This window comes from Vigna unguiculata, chromosome 8 (genome assembly GCF_004118075.2).
Source record: "Vigna unguiculata cultivar IT97K-499-35 chromosome 8, ASM411807v1, whole genome shotgun sequence".
In the NCBI taxonomy this organism is placed as follows: Eukaryota; Viridiplantae; Streptophyta; class Magnoliopsida; order Fabales; family Fabaceae; genus Vigna; species Vigna unguiculata.
The window spans coordinates 32,321,358-32,339,979 of record NC_040286.1 but is presented as its reverse complement, the minus strand read 5'-3'; the positions used below and the strand labels follow the sequence as shown (position 1 = coordinate 32,339,979).

At 30.2% G+C, this 18,622-nt stretch overlaps 2 protein-coding genes across 2 annotated transcripts; both read left to right on the top strand.

Moving 5' to 3' along the window:
- Positions 1 to 7,345: 7,345 nt before the first annotated feature.
- LOC114194572 (ribulose bisphosphate carboxylase/oxygenase activase, chloroplastic-like) lies at positions 7,346 to 10,572 on the top strand. Its single transcript, XM_028084898.1, has 7 exons — positions 7,346 to 7,677; positions 8,129 to 8,454; positions 8,552 to 8,657; positions 8,741 to 8,826; positions 8,979 to 9,451; positions 9,662 to 9,943; positions 10,224 to 10,572. The coding sequence occupies exons 1-7, from the start codon at positions 7,633 to 7,635 to the stop codon at positions 10,337 to 10,339; spliced, it is 1,434 nt and encodes a 477-aa protein (XP_027940699.1). The 5' UTR covers positions 7,346 to 7,632; the 3' UTR covers positions 10,340 to 10,572.
- Positions 10,573 to 11,960: 1,388 nt separating this feature from the next.
- LOC114195255 (thaumatin-like protein) lies at positions 11,961 to 13,359 on the top strand. Its single transcript, XM_028085658.1, has 3 exons — positions 11,961 to 12,200; positions 12,434 to 12,649; positions 12,740 to 13,359. The coding sequence occupies exons 1-3, from the start codon at positions 12,140 to 12,142 to the stop codon at positions 13,198 to 13,200; spliced, it is 738 nt and encodes a 245-aa protein (XP_027941459.1). The 5' UTR covers positions 11,961 to 12,139; the 3' UTR covers positions 13,201 to 13,359.
- The last annotated feature ends 5,263 nt before the right edge of the window (positions 13,360 to 18,622 follow it).

Here is an 18,622-nt window from a genome sequence, read left to right as displayed (position 1 = left end):
GTTTGTTTGTACTAATTTTGTCTAAGGAGAGCTCAGGATTGGAAGCTTTATAGGCAGCACCTGGGAGCGTCACCTCCTTTTGCCGTGTCCAAAGGACATTCTCATCACTCGGTTTACTTTAAAGTATGTTGCTCTTTTGGGTCCCTTTTGTGGCCTACATTGTCTTTGTCAATTAGGGAATTTTTTTCCTCTTTTATGCCTCAAAAGGGCTTTTTTTCGTAAAGTTTCTTCCCTAATGCTTCTGTTATTGAATATCCAATCATCATCATTTTTTGGGGTTGGGAGAAAAGTATAGTTACTACAATTTGTGTTTTTGTGAGTTTGAGTTATAATGCACGCTTTAGCTAATAATCTAGTTTGTAGCATAGAGTTCATGACTCATTGCGGCCATTTGTCTGGAGATTGTTAATGGTCCTTTAATCCCTCCATTTTAATATTCATTCATCTGCCACTTGTTCTCTGTGTGCATATTTTAATCCCCACCATAATTCAGGTTCAGCTGTTGGCCACTTAGACTATGGTTTGAGGTGAGTTAGACTGTTCCCACTGTTATCTGTTACTTCTTTGGTCCTCATTTCTGATTCTTTCTGACCCAAAAAAAACATACGAGCAAAACAAAATCTCTCTCACTATTCTGTTCCAGTGTTTGATATCATGATTTGATATCACCACTTGTTCACGCTTGAGACAATTTCTATGCAGCAATTACAGAAGAGATGCAATAATTTATGTTGGTACAGAGAGAATAGGTTGATGATGAAAGGTGGAAGAAGGAGTTGGGAGACAATGGCAGCAAGAGTTGGAAAACTTTCTGGTTTGTGTCACTTCAGAACTGTGAACTTTTTTGTCTTTGAGGCATGGACATGCGTGAGAAGGGAGAGAGGTATGAGTTGGTGGATGGCACTGTCTTGAGCTTTCGAGTTTAACGATGAAAATGTCTTTCTCTATCATGCATTAATCATCTTTGTTATCTCTTCAACCTTCTTTATTGTCAAGTTACATCCTCATCCTCTTCATTTCTAGATACCTACAACTCTCTGTCTAATAGATTACTTATTTAAATAAGGTCTTCATTTACAGTATTAATTTCTTTTTATTCTCTAAATTTAAATTTTACTTTTTTAATCTTAAAAACTTGTGATTCTTTTGTATTAATGCATTTAAATGTCATTAATATGAATATGAATAAGTGAAAAGTATACTTATCATAAATCATTTAATAATAAAAATATAAAATTAGTGATTTATAATTCCTTAGAGCAAATTTCTAATTATATTTATATAAAGAAACTGATTTTTTTTTTAAATTTCATGAATTAAAGTGATCGATTTGAGATTTTGGAAACTAAAAATAAACTTGCCTGAATATATATATAACAGTCGTTTTGTTTGTTTGAGGAAAATCATATTTGTTCTTAAAATTTTGTTAATCTATTTCCTGAAACTACTAAACATAAATTATAATTTTCTTTGCTGCTAGAGTTTTAATGACTAATATATATACTAGTCCTTTAGTAATTTTAAAACAAAATATAACCATAATTTAATGATTTTAAATATTAAGACGACATTTTTGAAGATATAATACAAACGAATATTAGACTAAGGTTAACGTCGTATTTTAATAATATTAAAATTGTTCTCCGTTCCATAAAACCTTAAATATAACAACAAATTATATATATATATATATATATATATATATATATATATATATATATATATATATATATATATATATATATAAACCTAATTATTAAATATTTTAATACTAACTCAATGAAAACTCTTACCAAATTTTAGATAAACTGAATATTTCTAGTCATGTAATTTTATAGTTGCCATGTATGTATATTTAAAAAAAAATTGCAAGTTAACATATTTAAAAAAATCAAATAAACTTTGAAATTTATGAAATTTTACCCAATAAAAAATTAATTAAAGGTTAGATTAATAAAATTTAGCATATGAAGATAAATATCAAAGGGAGCATTTTTAACGATAAGTATCACGGGACTTAAAAAAGTAGGCAAAAACAAAAACAAGAAGCATATCATGGTAATATGTTAAATATTTTTCAAACCTTATAATTATGTTTTCTGAAAATATTTTAAGGAATAGTTTCTTTTTTCACAAACATTTATTGAAAGTATTCCTAAGATAGATAATTAGATAAAAATAATAAATTTAAGCGTAATAACATTTTAGTCCTTATATTTGTGACAACGATTTAATTTTTTTATATTTATTTTTTACTTAATGTGATAAAAAAGACTTAAAATAATTAGTTAGAACAATTTAAAGTCACTCCTCTCATTTTTCTCTTAGGATTTGTGTAATAAATGTATTAAAAAAAGTGGGTGATAGTAGTTCATTATCTAAAAGATGTTAATATTGATTTAGGGGAAGAAAACACGTAGAGTCTTTTAAAAAAATATATAGGAACTAAGTGAAAATAAATAAATAAAAAAACATTAAATTACTGCTACAAAAGATCAAAGATGCTATTAAACCTTAAATTTAATGAGAAATTTAGATCTCCACCCTCTATGAAAAAGCTTTAGTGAGAAACTTAATTAAAAAACTATTAGTGAATGTATGTTGACAATGATTTTCTAAACATTCATAAATCAAATTTCAAAATTTATTATTTTCAACCCAAAATTTTGAAAAAAAAAACTTAAAATAATCCGTTACCAAACACATACGAAGTAATTTGATCACTTTCCTATGAATGTAATTTGTCAACATTATAATATAAAAATTAATTAAAATATAACGGTTAAAATGGATTAATGTTTGAAAATGAACATTTTAAAATAACATTAGAAGAATTTTGGGGGTAATTTATTTCACATAACAATACTTTTTTCATTGATTTTAGGAAATAACTTTTAAAACGAGAGATTATATATTTAACTAAAAAAAACTCCTGAAAAAAAATTAGATTATTTGTAATGATAGTTAATACATATATAAAAAATGGGTTAAATATGTTTTTGCTCCTTAACTTTCAGTAAATTTTGGAATTAGTCTATTTCGAAACTTTATACTAATTTAGTCCTTCATCTTGCAAAATATGTGGATTTAGTCCTTTTAATCAAATTTTAGTTGACATTTCAAGCATGTTTCATAATAGTATTTGACTTAACATTAAGACAAAATTATGTCAAATACTATAAACAATTCAAATACAATCCTAAAATGCGTACGAAATATCAAATAAAACTAACAATATTTGATTAAAAGGACTAAATTCACATATTTCAAAAGATGAATGATTAAATTGGTCCAAAGTTTTGAAATAAACTAATTCCAAAATTCACTTAAAGTTAATGGACCAAAAACATATTTAACCCATACAAGTTTTGAGTTTTTCTTAAAGAAGGGCACGTTTATATTTTGAATGAAATATAATTTTATAGGACCAGAGTAGTCTATTAAACAACATAATTTTGGGATGTAAGGAACTACAAGTCATAAATCATTAGATTAAGTTAAAATAAATTCATTAAGGTCGGCATGTGTAATTAGGGTAAATGAATGCATGGGGTGTTAAGTTTGGTTTTTGCCACCGTTAATAAAAAAGAAGAAGAAAAGATACAAATGATTAAGATAAAACATTATAAAAAGAAATTTGGACGATTATAACATTATTGTCAAGTTGAAAAATTATTCCGTTAGTGGTGGGGGAAAACCAAGAGATTTTGTCATTTTATTGTTAAATCATTATTAGACGTTAAGAAGACTTTATTAAAAAAAATTAATGTTCTTTATGTTATTTTCACATGTTCTTTTAATTTACTTAACATTTTATAAAACTTTATTAGTTGTTCTATCGTGGCATTATTTGTCTAATTGAAACCGAGTATAGATATCTTAAGTATGATTTATATATTAAACTATGCACACAAAAAACCTAATGATGAGACAACTCGTAATTAAGTTGCGGAAGAAATTGTTGTTAGCAATTGACTCATTTGTTTCTAGTGGAGAACTTTATTTTTTTCTTCATACGTGTAAGTGTTTTTTACTTACAGAAACTAATTTATTTATAGTATTAATTAAAGAGACGACATTTGTAATATTTTATACTTCTCTACCAAGAGAAATGGTAATATATTTAACACTTCTTAACTGAAAGCTTTCAATATTTCAATATTATCACTAATTAAATTGAGGAATTAAAATTAATTATTTACACATATTACGAGAAAAGCATATCATTGGTCAAAAAATGGGATAACAATAAAAATTAACGCTAAATAACTATTAGAGTCAATTTTTTATTACACGTGTATACGATACTAAAATCATCAACTAATTCTTTAGCGTTGTGTTTTAAAGATAAAATCTAATTGTCATCAGCTTAATTGATATTAATTCATCACTAGTTTTTAAATTAATTAAAACAGTTTTCAAATAATATAAACAAAAAATAAATAATTATAATTGATTAGATGAGTGTAAATGAAGAATATGAATGTGAAAAAATGGAAGTGAGGTAAAAGAATGTAGTTAAAAGATAATACGTGGATGAAAAGAATGAGTGTGAACAAGTGTGGAGAGATTTATGAATAAAACAAAAAAGAATGTGAATGAAAAAAATGAGTATGGTGAGATTTATATAATAAAATGTGAGAGAAGAAATTAATGAATGAGGAGTGTTACGGAATTGACAATGTATCAAATCGCACAAGGAATGAAGTGAAAAGTCCAAGTATCAATCGTTTTTCAAGATACTTGTGCAACACTTGCAACACTTAATAACTTTTGCTATTTATCACTCAATTCGGAAACAAATTTCCCAAAAACAAAAATAAAATTCTTTTTGTATTTTTATCAAACATATGATATGGAACAATATATGATAAATGTTTCACTGGGATTGAATTTTATGATTCAATTTAAAGCAAAAACATCAAACAATATACTTCTAATTCATTCTCTAGCATTCACACCTCTTGTAACATGGTCGTAATATCTTACTGACAAGTCTAAACATGAATAATAAAAATCCTATGTCCAACAATTTTTATTATAAGTTCGTATTAATGATTAAAATTATGATGCTATGAATGACTAAATGTTCTACATATATGTCTAGCATGTGAAATCTATTAGTTGTTCTATCCTAATTAGATTTCCCAAACTATCTTTCGATTAGCACGTACTCCCACATATGCAATCAATATAAAATATGTAGTTAAAATAAGAATAAAACACAAGAGTGACGAAAAAGAATTATGTTGAATAGTAAAATTCACAAAGAGTTAAGAATACATTATACCCATTCTATGAATAAGGGAGTTAGCTACTCTTTAACATTTTGAATACTAGAGTAAAAATAAAGATGAATGCCCCAACCTTCAGAATGTGTCTCTACGTTCTCTCCTTTTAGGTCAAGTGTCCTTTTACCCAAAATGATTAGTTTTTCCTCTCTCCCCCAAATGGGTTTTCCCTAAAATGGATGTTTATTTCTGAAAAGGGTTTTTGATTTTGACCCCTGCCAATTCCCTTATTTATAGATTTTTCGAAATCAATGGGAAAGTTATACACAATTCGCTAGGCGAAAGGACCTTAGCTGTGCGAGTGGCTCAAATTGGACTGGGTCTACCGTTTTGTACTTGATCTTGTACTAGAGTAACCAACTTTATAAATATTTTCTCTTTGTTGATAAATTTGATAATAAAATTTTGCTGATATTCTTCTTAATTTCTTTGATTTTTCAATTATATGTAAAATATTAAATATGTAAACTAAATTTTTTCTAATTTTATTAAATAAAACATAACTAAAAAAACACATATTTCCTGTCAATTTTCTTTTCAAAATTTTTTCTCAAGAAATACTTGCAAACTTTGTTATGAATAATGATTTGCAAGAATTTGCTACCAATTTTCTTGCAAAATATTTTGCACAAAAAGTTTTTTTTGTAGAAATTTTTGTAGGAAATGAATTTTATAATTTTGTAGGAAATAATTACCCATGAAGAAATTGTTATCCAATTAAAATTCATAGGAAAAATAGAAAAAAAGGTCTTTTCTCGCAAAATTTTATAACAAATTTTCAAAAAAAACCCCACAAAATATTAAAAATTCTAGTAGTGAACTCTAACTGTATTATTGGAATATAATTATTAGATTTATGTTTGATCTTCGCAAAATAGGGTTAAAGTTGGTGTAAGAAAAATCAAGAATTTTCCTTATTTTAAAAATAATGAAAAATTTTCCTTCTAACTTTAAAAATAATGAAGAACTTTTCATCTAATTTTAAAAATAAAGAAGAATTTTTCTTCTAAAACTTAAAATAAACAAAAATTGGGACTGAATTAAACAAAATTAGTAAAAATTGAAACTAAATTGAAAAAAAATTGACAAAAATTGAGATTGAATTGAATATAAGACACTAACATGTAGTACTGACATCGATACATGACACTAACACCGATTTGACATATTATATCAACACTGACTTGACACGTGTCATTGTTTATGCCGTGTGATATAATGTTGATTTGATATGTGGACAACTTTTTTTTTAATTAAAAAAATAAAAAAATTAAAATAACTGCAAGTTGACACATGGTGCACACTGTTCACCTCACATTAACTATTTAAACATCGATACTGAAAATGATCAAATTGACAAAAATTAATAAAAATTGGGACATTATTAAACACCCAGAAAGGAGTAATAAATTTGAACAAAATTGACGTGATCAAATTTGTATTTAATTTTTTTTTAACTACCCAGTCCAATATAGTTGTGATTTTAAAATAAACTATTATATTTTAGATAAGTAAATCTTCTAAACTATGATAATTAGTTGGGACTAAGTAAAATCCAGATTGTTTAAGAGCTAGAACAAAAATAAAATAAATAAGTTGTGCTACAAAATATCATCTTATGATAGCAGGTAATTTGGAAGGATTAACTCTGGAACATTCAGTTGGACATGTCTGGAGCACAGAAAAGCACGTATCACTTAACCAAAGGGAAAGCGAGAGGTGCATATAGCAGCTGAAAAAGCAACTTCTGCGAAACTTTGTGGCCATTGGTTCTCCTTTGAACCCTTTGTGGAGGGGGCTCATTACATCATCTCAATCACCATTATTCTAGTGTCTATTAATCAAATGCCCCATTTTATTTTCTTGCACAAAATTTCATAAAATCTTTTTTTTTTTTCATGTGCCCATTTTGTTAACCATCATTGGTTTCAACTTCTAGTGTGGATTAGTATGCAAAAAAATCTAATTGATGAACACATGTTCCCTTATAGTCAAACAAACACCAGCCAAAACTTGATCCTTATGAGATGAATGCTACTAGCTAGTTACGTGTGGTAAAAATCCTCCTAACTTATGGATCAGGAAAAGGATTCAATACCAACCTCAAGTTCTATGGTTGTAGGTAGATGAAAACTTTCACACACTATATGGTTGCCACGTGGAAGCCAAGCTAATCTTCTTTCTGTGGATGTTATGGATTCCTCAACTAGTCTTGAGGATATGAATTTCTGTTCACTCAATTGCACCATTAATATAAGTCCTTCCCTATTTGTATTTTCTGCTAGCCTCAAAAGACTTCCGCTGTGTTTGCTTTCTCTGCCACTCTGAGTACAATACTGTCATGGCTGCCTCAGTCTCCACTGTTGGAGCTGTCAACGGAGCTCCAGTATGATCTTTTTCCACTTTTTGCACTTTCTTATCCCTAATTTCTCAGCTGATCCTTAGATGATTTGTTTCATATAAATGCTCAATTCATCACTGATATCATTATGTTGGAAAGATACAATTATATTCATGTTAAATATTTGCTTAAATGTCAGAAAGAAAAATATGGCACTACCTTTATCCTAGTTTAGTTAAGAATTATACCAAGTTCTCATCTGATAAAGATGTCTAAAAAACAAACAACTTAGTAGTGTATGGTGATTTTATTCTCCTGTATGTTGATAGTTAATTAATTTCATATAAGTTAGTAACTGTGTTGGGTGTTATGTAAAGTAATGATCAATATGTATGAGTAGTGATAAAAACACATTTAAAATGGAAGCTTGAGAGGTGAGTGGATTTTTGAAATTAGTTTGAAGAGTTTGAAAGAGTGGCTACTGTGAATATTGCAGCTGAGCTTGAACAGCTCTGGAACTGTAGCTTCAGTTCCCAGTTCAGCCTTTTTTGGCAGCAGTTTGAAGAAGGTTGCAGTCTCAAGGGTCCCTAACACCAATGTTTCCTCTGGGAGTTTCAAAATTGTTGCTGTAAAAGAGACTGATGAGGGCAAGCAAACAGATAAGGACAGATGGAGAGGTCTTGCCTACGATATTTCTGATGACCAGCAAGACATCACAAGGGGGAAGGGTATGGTTGATCCCCTTTTCCAAGCTCCAATGAATTCTGGAACTCACTATGCAGTCATGAGCTCTTATGAGTACCTCAGCACTGGACTTAAACAGTGAGTGACAGATTCTGCTGAATCTAACACAAGCAGTGTTTACTTACCACTTTTATTGTCATGAGCTGATAAACCTGGTCATGATGTGGTATTTCAGGTACAACTTGGATAACAACGTGGACGGTTTGTACATAGCTCCTGCTTTTATGGACAAGCTTGTTGTTCACATCACCAAGAATTTCATGACCCTGCCAAACATCAAGGCATGTAAATTGCACACGTAAATATTGTCCAAGACTTTAGTTAAAAAAACAGGACACATTCAATAGTTTCATTCATTTTACAGGTTCCTCTCATTCTTGGTATCTGGGGAGGCAAAGGTCAAGGAAAATCCTTCCAATGCGAGCTTGTGTTTGCCAAGATGGGAATCAAGTGAGTAAATGTTGTATACATTTTACTACTACAGAACACATCACTTATATCATATGCATTAACATTATCAAACAAAACCAAATTTCAATATTTTGATGGACCAGAAACTTATTTGGTGCTGATTTCAAGTGTTTATGATGTTCTGATCACAGCCCTATCATGATGAGTGCTGGAGAGTTGGAGAGTGGAAATGCAGGAGAGCCAGCAAAGTTGATCAGGCAAAGGTACCGTGAAGCTGCTGATATAATAAAGAAGGGGAAGATGTGCTGTCTCTTCATCAACGATCTTGATGCAGGAGCTGGACGACTTGGTGGAACCACTCAGTACACTGTGAACAACCAGATGGTGAATGCCACCCTCATGAACATTGCTGATAACCCCACAAACGTTCAGCTCCCTGGTATGTACAACAAGGAAGAGAATCCCCGTGTGCCCATCATTGTCACCGGTAACGATTTCTCAACACTGTATGCTCCTCTCATTCGTGATGGTCGTATGGAGAAGTTCTACTGGGCACCTACCAGAGACGACCGAATTGGTGTCTGCAAGGGAATTTTCCTCACTGACAATGTTCCTGACGATGACATTGTCAAGCTTGTCGATACCTTCCCTGGCCAATCCATTGGTAAGTAATGTGGGTATTTACCGGCAAAAATAGTGTTGGAAGTACTACATTATCTGTATATAATGTCAGTTTAAAGTACATAAGTGAGTCCAAATGTCATTTTACAAATTAGTTTTATGGATTTAGTTATGCTTAAAATCATAGAATTAAAAATGTTGTTGAAGACAAAGATGCAAGACAAGACTAATGACATGCCATATATCATCACAGATTTCTTTGGTGCACTCAGGGCTAGAGTATATGATGATGAAGTGAGGAAATGGGTTTCTAATGTTGGTGTTGAGGGTATTGGGAAGAAGCTTGTGAACTCAAAGGAAGGACCTCCAACCTTTGAGCAGCCCAAGATGACTTTGAATAAGCTCTTGGAGTATGGTAACATGCTTGTCCAAGAACAAGAGAATGTCAAGAGAGTCCAACTGGCAGACAAGTACTTAAACGAAGCTGCCCTTGGTGATGCCAATGAAGATTCCATCAAGAGAGGAGCTTTCTATGGTTTGTTCTTTTATCCTTAGACATTCATTCATATAGGATGTTTGCATTGCATATACCACAATTTGTTCTGAATTTGGATTTTTTACTAGGTTTCTCTGTGCTCACTTCAAAATGCCCTGCACTATGACCATATTTATATTTTGTCAATTTAATGTATTGCCTACATTAACTATTGTAACGGTTTGACAAAATTATGTCAAAATCAAATTCATCAAAAGCATATTTTTATCAAACAAAACAAGGTCTAAACTTTTTGGTTGTTTTTCCTTATTGTGTGCAGGCAAAGCGGCTCAGCAAATAAATGTTCCTGTTCCTGAAGGTTGTACTGATCCAAATGCCAAAAACTTCGACCCAACTGCAAGAAGCGATGATGGAACCTGCTTATACACCCTCTGAGAACTTAAGCATTCTCCACTTGAGGAGAAACTAGGACATGAGATAATCGAATAATGTATCTAGTTCACACTGGATTGTTATCCCATTTTGTAGTTTTTGAGTTGCATGGTCTCTACATTTTACTATGTGGAATGTGAAGTCTTGATGCTTTCAGCCTTTGCTTTGTTGCTTTTCCACATTTAACTTCTGGTTTGAAACGATGTTAATATTAATATCCTATTTGGCTATTTTAATCTGGCATACATGTCCCTAAAGATCAGCTATCAATATGGAATCCACACAAACTTTGGTTTCTTACCAAAGTTCCATGGAAATCACACACCAGTTTAGGAAAAAGTTTATTTTAGTAATTTCTAATGTTTTGGTGATTAACATTTATTTGGAAACGGTTCCTCTTGCACCCTAGAGTATTATATCACTTAAAAATGGAGAACTTTTAAATATTTTTTCCTCTTTATATCCACCAAATTGTCTTTTAAAGACAAAATATTCATGAACAAACTCCAAAGTGAACAGTATCTTTGGACACCAATTTTCTGTCCAATCTAATTGAGTTTTATTTATACTAAAGATGGATGCCTGAGAATAAGAAGAAAAAGAGAGAAGAAGAGGAAGGGGTGGTAGAAGAGAAAGAGAAACCAGGATGAGATCACAAAAGATGAAAATGACCTAAAAATGATCTAACATAAGTTTTATAAAACAAACCAACACCAAAAAACTATATACTTAAGTAACATTAAATAATCGAATTTTTAGTAGTATGTTGAAGTGCATTTGGTCCAACTAAATTTCAAAGGTTAGCATTCAGTATTTTTTTTCACGTAATCCGAGATTTAAGGTTATTGAAATCTCTTTTTGCTATATTTCTTTTCTTTAGAAAACACTTTCTTTACTATATTCCTCTCGTTTAAAATACGTTGGAGCTTGAGCAATGGCTTTGTATTTTCAAACAAACCTTTTTGAAAAGCAATAGGAGGAAAAGACTCATAACATTCAAACCCAATTTGAATCTAATTAATCTCATTGTTAACACGACTTTCTCCTCATAATGCCTCTATAACCATGTCAAATAACACAAACACGAGTGATTATAAACTTGGCTAGATTTACAATTAACGTCATTGAAACAAATTTTTTGGCGGATTGAGAATAGTTTTATTTCAGAAAGGGCATGATTATGAATCAATACATTTATACCAGATATCGTACCAAATAATATTAAAGAGGGTTTCAGCTTATATATGTTCATACTCTAGTAAAATAATGATAAAAAGATTCATTAACTTTTGAAAAGATGACTAAGTGGTAGATAGTACTGATCTTGAAAACCGTTCAAAAACAGAGAACTATTTATAATTATTATTCCTAAAAAAATGTGATAAGTGCTTTTGTTTCCTTTTGGCAAAGAAAAAAGAGGTTGAGGAAAAAAGAGGTCGAACATGTTAACCATTTCTCATAGTGTACAGATGAAATGATAGGCTGACACCCACATTTAACCACTTTTTTTACCACTTTAAAATTAACTTGTAACTTATGAAGGTGGTAAAAAAAGTGGTCAAATGTGGGTGTCAACCTATCATTTCTCATTTAACTATATTAGAAGCTGGAAAACATGGAATAAAGGTAAAGAAGGTAACATTCAAAGAGCCATAGTCTCTGCTTTAACAGTTTTTAAAGGAACACTTGTGCAAAGCTAAAATATGGCTAAAAGAAGAAGAAACTACTCTTCATAGACTCTTTCTCTGAATGAGGCTCTCTCACAGATAGCACCAAGTGGTTCGGCATCAATTACTAACTTCAATGACTACTTTCATGCAACCCTTCATTTTCCTCTGCATTCTCATCTCTATCCACCTCACAGGTATATATATGTATGTATTTCTTGAATTTCACACCCTCGTCACAAGCCAATGAGAAGAAGCCTCTAAACTCCATCAGTTCCCTCATTTTAGCACTTAACTCTCTATCAAACTTAGTATAATTATTAATCAACTGATTGTTTCAAAACTTCCACTTTCACTCACTCTTTTACAAGGTTGGATGCTTAAGATATTGTTGATGAAGTTTGTGTGATTTGGTGATGGTGTGTTGCAGGTGGGACTCAGCTGATATTGGTGAACAACTGCAAAGAGAGTGTGTGGCCGGGAATCCTAGGCAGTCCAGGCCACCCCACTCCCAAAGACGGTGGTTTTCACCTCTGCGGCGGCGAAGAGGTGGTGTTGGATGTTCCTGAGGAATGGTCCGGCAGAATCTGGGGCAGACAAGGCTGTTGTTTTGACCCCATAACCGGCAAAGGCTCATGCGAAACAGGTACTAAATAAAAGAAAAAAAAACATAAGATAAGCAGAAAAAAACACATAAAAAGATCTAAAATTTAGACGTTGGTGATGATGATTACAGGAGATTGTGGAGGCGTTTTGAAGTGTGGGGGAATGGGTGGAGTTCCACCAGCTACACTTGTGGAAATGACACTAGGGACTTCCGAATCAGCACTGCATTTCTACGATGTTAGTTTGGTTGATGGATTTAACCTCCCAGTGTCGATGAAGGCGGTGAGAGGTGGGGTAGGTTGTGGTGTTGCAGCTTGTGAAGCCAACTTGAACGTTTGTTGTCCAGCTTCTTTGGTGGTGAAGCGGCAAGGGAGGGTGGTGGGGTGCAAGAGTGCTTGTTTGGCTGCAAAATCAGACAGGTATTGTTGCACCGGCGAGTTTTCCACCCCAAAAACTTGTAAACCCACTGCATTTTCTCGTCTTTTTAAGACCCTTTGCCCTCAGGCTTATAGCTACGCTTATGATGACTCAACGGGGCTTAAGATTTGCAAAGCGCAGAGGTATCTCATCACCTTCTGCCCCCCAACTTGATGCTCTCTGCATGCATCTCATCAACACTGCAGAGACTTCTTTTCTACTGTTATTCTTCTTATTTTCTTTTCTTCTTGTTTTTGGTTGCTTCGCATCATTGCCTCAAAACTTCTATAAAAACAAATCTGTAAAGAGGAAATGAAAATATTTTTCGACTAACCGGCTTCCGATATACTATTCAGTGTAAGGAAAAATGATAACAAGATATTTTGTATTATTAATTAAAATTTATTTAAAAATCACAGAGAAAAATAGGTGATAAACGATTATGAAGTGGATGATGATTGATTTAATATTGTTTGGTAATTGATATACGTGTACAGTATTCTTCACTTTGATAATAAGTTGTGTTACTGATGTAACTTCTTCTGATTTATTGATAATTAAAAAAATTAATTTATTTGTTTCACTTGTGTGGTAGAAAATTAAATGAAAAATGTAACACAAAAGGACAATGTATTTTTTTTTAGAATATAAGAGGGATACTATCTCTATTTTAATGTGGAAAATAGCATAATGTTGATCATTATAAATCCATTCCTTTAATCTAAACCATAAAAAAATGTAATTTTTTATAATTCTGTAAATCATCCAACAAAAATACAAACCTTAAATCTTCTCTCTTCTGTTGGGATGATAAAGTGGTTCATCAAATGAGAAGAGTATTTTTCGTTATTTGATTTAAGAAAATATTAAAAAATAATGAAGTACAGTAAAAAAAATGTAATAAAAAAAAAGGTTAAAAAGCTCTGATTAATTCAGCTCTAATTTTCTTTCATATTATTAGTCAATCATGCTAATGCCAATTACTCATAAAAGAAACATTGATTCCAGTCTGGGTATTCATGCTGCTTTATGCACTTTAGAACATGATAAGAAATTATTCTGAATTCACCTAACCTAACCTCAATTTTCGGAGACAATTAGTCTTAACGTAGGTTTAGAAAACAGTTATATACAACGTAATGGATTTTTCTTTCTTTTTTTTTTTTTGAAAAGAAATAAAATTACTGTTTCTGTTAAACGGACATCTAACCAGTACTTAGTTTCTACAATTTTAGAATTTTAACAATTGTGGAACACATGAGAATTTTATGTGGTGCATACTCAGTGAAACCATCTTATTGGGCTTACATACAAACAGGCCTATTCCAGGTCCTCTTTTTTTTTTTTTTTTCTGTTTTTGTGACAGAGATAAACCTGGACAGTGACATGGTTGAAAATCAGTTATATACTGATCAACAAAATTTTGTATTTTTTTTATCTAATTAAATTTAGATGTTGGGTATGGTTATATGCAAATGTAATAAAAGCTTATTATTTTGTGTTAAAGAAATAAGTTAAGAATTTGGTACCTTTTCTGTTGTAAATCTTACATCGATGATAGATAAGACAATTTCATAGTATATAAGTGAGGTGTAAACTTCATCTTACAAGTCGGTTTTGTGAAGTTGAGTGACTTAAAGCTCACTTCTAATATGATATTAAAATCATCATTGTATAGTATATAAGTGAGCTGCAAATCTCATCTTACAAATTCACTTCTAACATTTTCTTCTTGTATATATACTTTGTTTCGTTTCTTCGTCTGATAAAAGAATCCTTAATGTTAGGCTCATCATTATTTGTCTTATAGCCTATGAAAATTTCATTGGCTTTTGGCTTCCATTTGAGAAAAGTTTTGCATAACAAACACTTTGAACTGGTCCTCCTGAGTATATTGAAATGTTATTATTAGCCAAAAAGGTTTAATTAGTATAGAAAGTGACTTTATGTGATGAAATGTTAAGTGGGAGGAATGTACTATAGTATCTTATCTATGAAAATGTTTGAAGGCTAACTGAAGCCAGAGACAGAAACATGAAAATTTTTGTAGTGGTTTATTTTAAGCCTTTCCTTGGTTTATCTTTAAGGCATCAATGTCCAACTTGAATATGGATATGTATGGTCTACTTCTGGGGCACTTGAAAACCAGAGGCAGCAATGATATGGGCCCTAATCACACAAAAGTATGGTACTGCTACTTCTTGTGCCACCACCACCATTGTTATCAACATTTTAACTTTTGTCATCACACTCCAACATATTAGGAAGGACCACTCGCCAAACCAGAAACGTTTTCTCAAAGAGAAAATTATATGTCTAGTACTTGTATCTAACTTTTTCTAATCACCACAAACTTCCTTTTCTTATCATTAATTCAACAACACTGCTTTGCTTTTGTAGTCATCATTTAGATATCTTTGGGTTGAGGCAATCTCCTAACACTTTATGGTATCACCCAAGTTTGTGTTTAGAAAATCGTTCAAAATCTCACGGCCTGAGTTGCACGGCACATGCATTAGACACGCAAAGTGTGGAAGATTAGTGAATGGTAAAGCAGAGATGCAGAAGCATTAATAGATTACTTAATATGATATGAATGAATGAAAGAAAGTGGTTAGTTCTTCCACAAAGGTATATGTACGGAGTCGGTGACATCATATTCTTCTTCTCTGTTTGGAAGCTTTCTCAATTATCAAACGCTTTCATGAAGTGACAACCAATCTTTATCTCTTCCTCCAAACTATCAAGACCGAATACATTCCAATGTTCAATAATGCAAAATACGACACGCATCACTCTATCTTTTCTTTTTCTTTTTTTGGTGAATGTTGATGATCCTTCACGAAAAGTCATTTGTTCTTTTAAGACTTTCAATTATGCTCAAGAGATTAACCTCTGTAAATTCTCAACTAGTTTTTTTCAAAATGCATGAATTTAAAGATCAAATTTTTTTATTGCATACTTAAGAGACTTAATGGTCCACTAATGACATTATACTGCATTGTATTGGTACATCGATCATCATATGCAACATAGATATTAAATATGGCAAATTAGGAAAATATAGGACAAAACCAACATGAGTGTTACATGGAAAATTAGTATTGTGAAATTAATACAAAAGACGAATATTAAATTAAAAGAAGGATAGGGAATGTCATTATTAAAATATTAGTTTAGTTTGGAAAAACTAAACCTATCATTCTTTTCGATGAAAAAGTTTTGGTTCGATGAAAAATTAAATTAGTTTTGTTTTAACTATGCGAATGGTTAAAGTAATTATTTAAATGTTCGTTTTCGTTTTTTAATTTAATTGTTTTTCATACAAACTCTAATGCATTTATACTTTAATTTGAATAACGTATCTATTTTTATACTCGAGTATATTTTACTAATATTTAATATCTATTTATGAATAATCTAGTGTATAAAATAGTAGTACTTTTATGAAGATAATAATTTATAATTTTTTTATATTAATAACTTAATATATTTGGTTTTAATTTAAAATTATACAATAACAATCATATATTTATAATGTTTTTTAAAATTATTATATATTTTTCAATATACATATATTACGTATCGTATTTATTCTCAATAAATATATTGATGTATCAGATAATATGTACAAGATAACATATGAACATTATTTATTTTCTAATAAACACGTGTAAAATCTACTAAAGAATTTTTCTCTCTAATAATCACATTTTTGTGAATATTAAAAAGTAAAAATATATTTAACTATTTTAATTATTAATAAATTTTAAATAAATCTCACAAAATTAAAAAATTATATTATTTGTTATTATATTCAAAATTAAATATGTCAACGATTAATGATTTATTTAAAATATTTTATTAAATTAAAAAATATATGTTACCTTTAATAAATATATGTTACTTTTTTTAATTTGAAAAAGGTTAATGATAATTACAAAAATTTAGGATTAAATATATTTTTAGTTTCCATCCTAAACTTTGATACAATTTGGTAATCAAATTTTAAAAATAAATGAATATAATTCTTTTAACTCTATTATATTAAAGTATTTCTTATGCATCAAATACATTTCATGCTAATATTTAAGTTGTTTATATTATTTTAACACGTTTTCTCCTCAATGTCTATTGAAATGTGTTTGATGCGTCAACAAAATTTGGCCTAATTGGATTAAAAGGGTTATATTTATTTATTTTCAAAATTTAAGATTAAAATGTATCAAATAGTCAAACAAAAACAAATTTTAAAATTATGTTAAAATTTAAAGACTAAAAATATAATCAACCTAAAAATTTAAAAGGAAGATTATTTTCAAACTACAATAGCCTCCCTCGATTTGAATAAATAACAAAAGAATGTTAAAAGAAGAGCCATAGATGAATATAATATGCTGCTGAAACTCTATAAACACATTAGAAATTTAACAATATGTTATGTAACCTCGATAAATATTAATCGTTAATATTTTATCAGTGGAAGAGTAAAATCTACCCTTTCTCTCACCTTTCTAAATTTATTTAACCCACCTTATAACATTTTTCTAGAAGAAGGAAAATGAAGTTTGGCAGAGGGGATTTTTTTTCCTGTAAATGCGTATAGAAGTAGAGTATTGATTATCCGTGAGTGACTGCTAGAAAGGATAATGAGTCCACCCATCAATTAATTAATGGACAGATGGTACATGGAATTAACTTCAAACAAAGTGTGCAGAGAAAGAGACAGAGCCACATGGATCATGTTATAGCTACCCAGCTACAAGCATTTAGAATTTTGCTCAAAATCAAGATCCCAAGATTTTATTTCAAAGATTTGGAAAACCTCACAACTCATACACTAATTAATCTGTTGGCTACTTCCTTTCCTTTCCTTTCTCTCTTGGCACCTTCTCAATCAACACCAACTCAAACTACATCTGCTATCACCACCACATTCGCCAAAACACAATATGATGTAGACATCAACAAACACTAACTAGGGAGTATCTATCCTCAGAACCAAGCTACCTTGCATTTCTAAAATGACTGAGAAAAAAAATATATATCAAGGGAAGTGAAGGCTATAATATCATAATTTTGTTACATGACATGTTCTAAAGTTGATTCTAGTATCTGATTAGTGTATTATTTGCGGGTCAGGTCATATTTTATTACCGTTGTATTTTGGTAATTCTTTTTCGAAAGATTTATTAATGTATTAGAGTTTATGATTATTTTTTGTGATAATTTCAACAAATTTTTGTATAGAAAATTTTACCGATGAAAAGTTCAACAAATATGAATTATCATGATGAATTGGAAAATAAAAATGAAATAAAATTCGTATTTGAGTGAGAAAATATTGAGTGTTAAAGTCCAACTCTAAATCATACATTAAATAAAAATAAGAAAGTTAAACATTATATAAATATAAAAATTCATAAATTTATTATTTTAAAATTTTAAATTAAATATAATGTTTTTATACGTAATTTAAATTTGTATTTCATTGATATTATATCTTTTCGGTGATTCCGTCGAAATAGTCATCATGGTTGTCTTTGTCTTCACCTAAGTTAGGAAGAACTTTTGAAGGTTCACATATTATTGTATG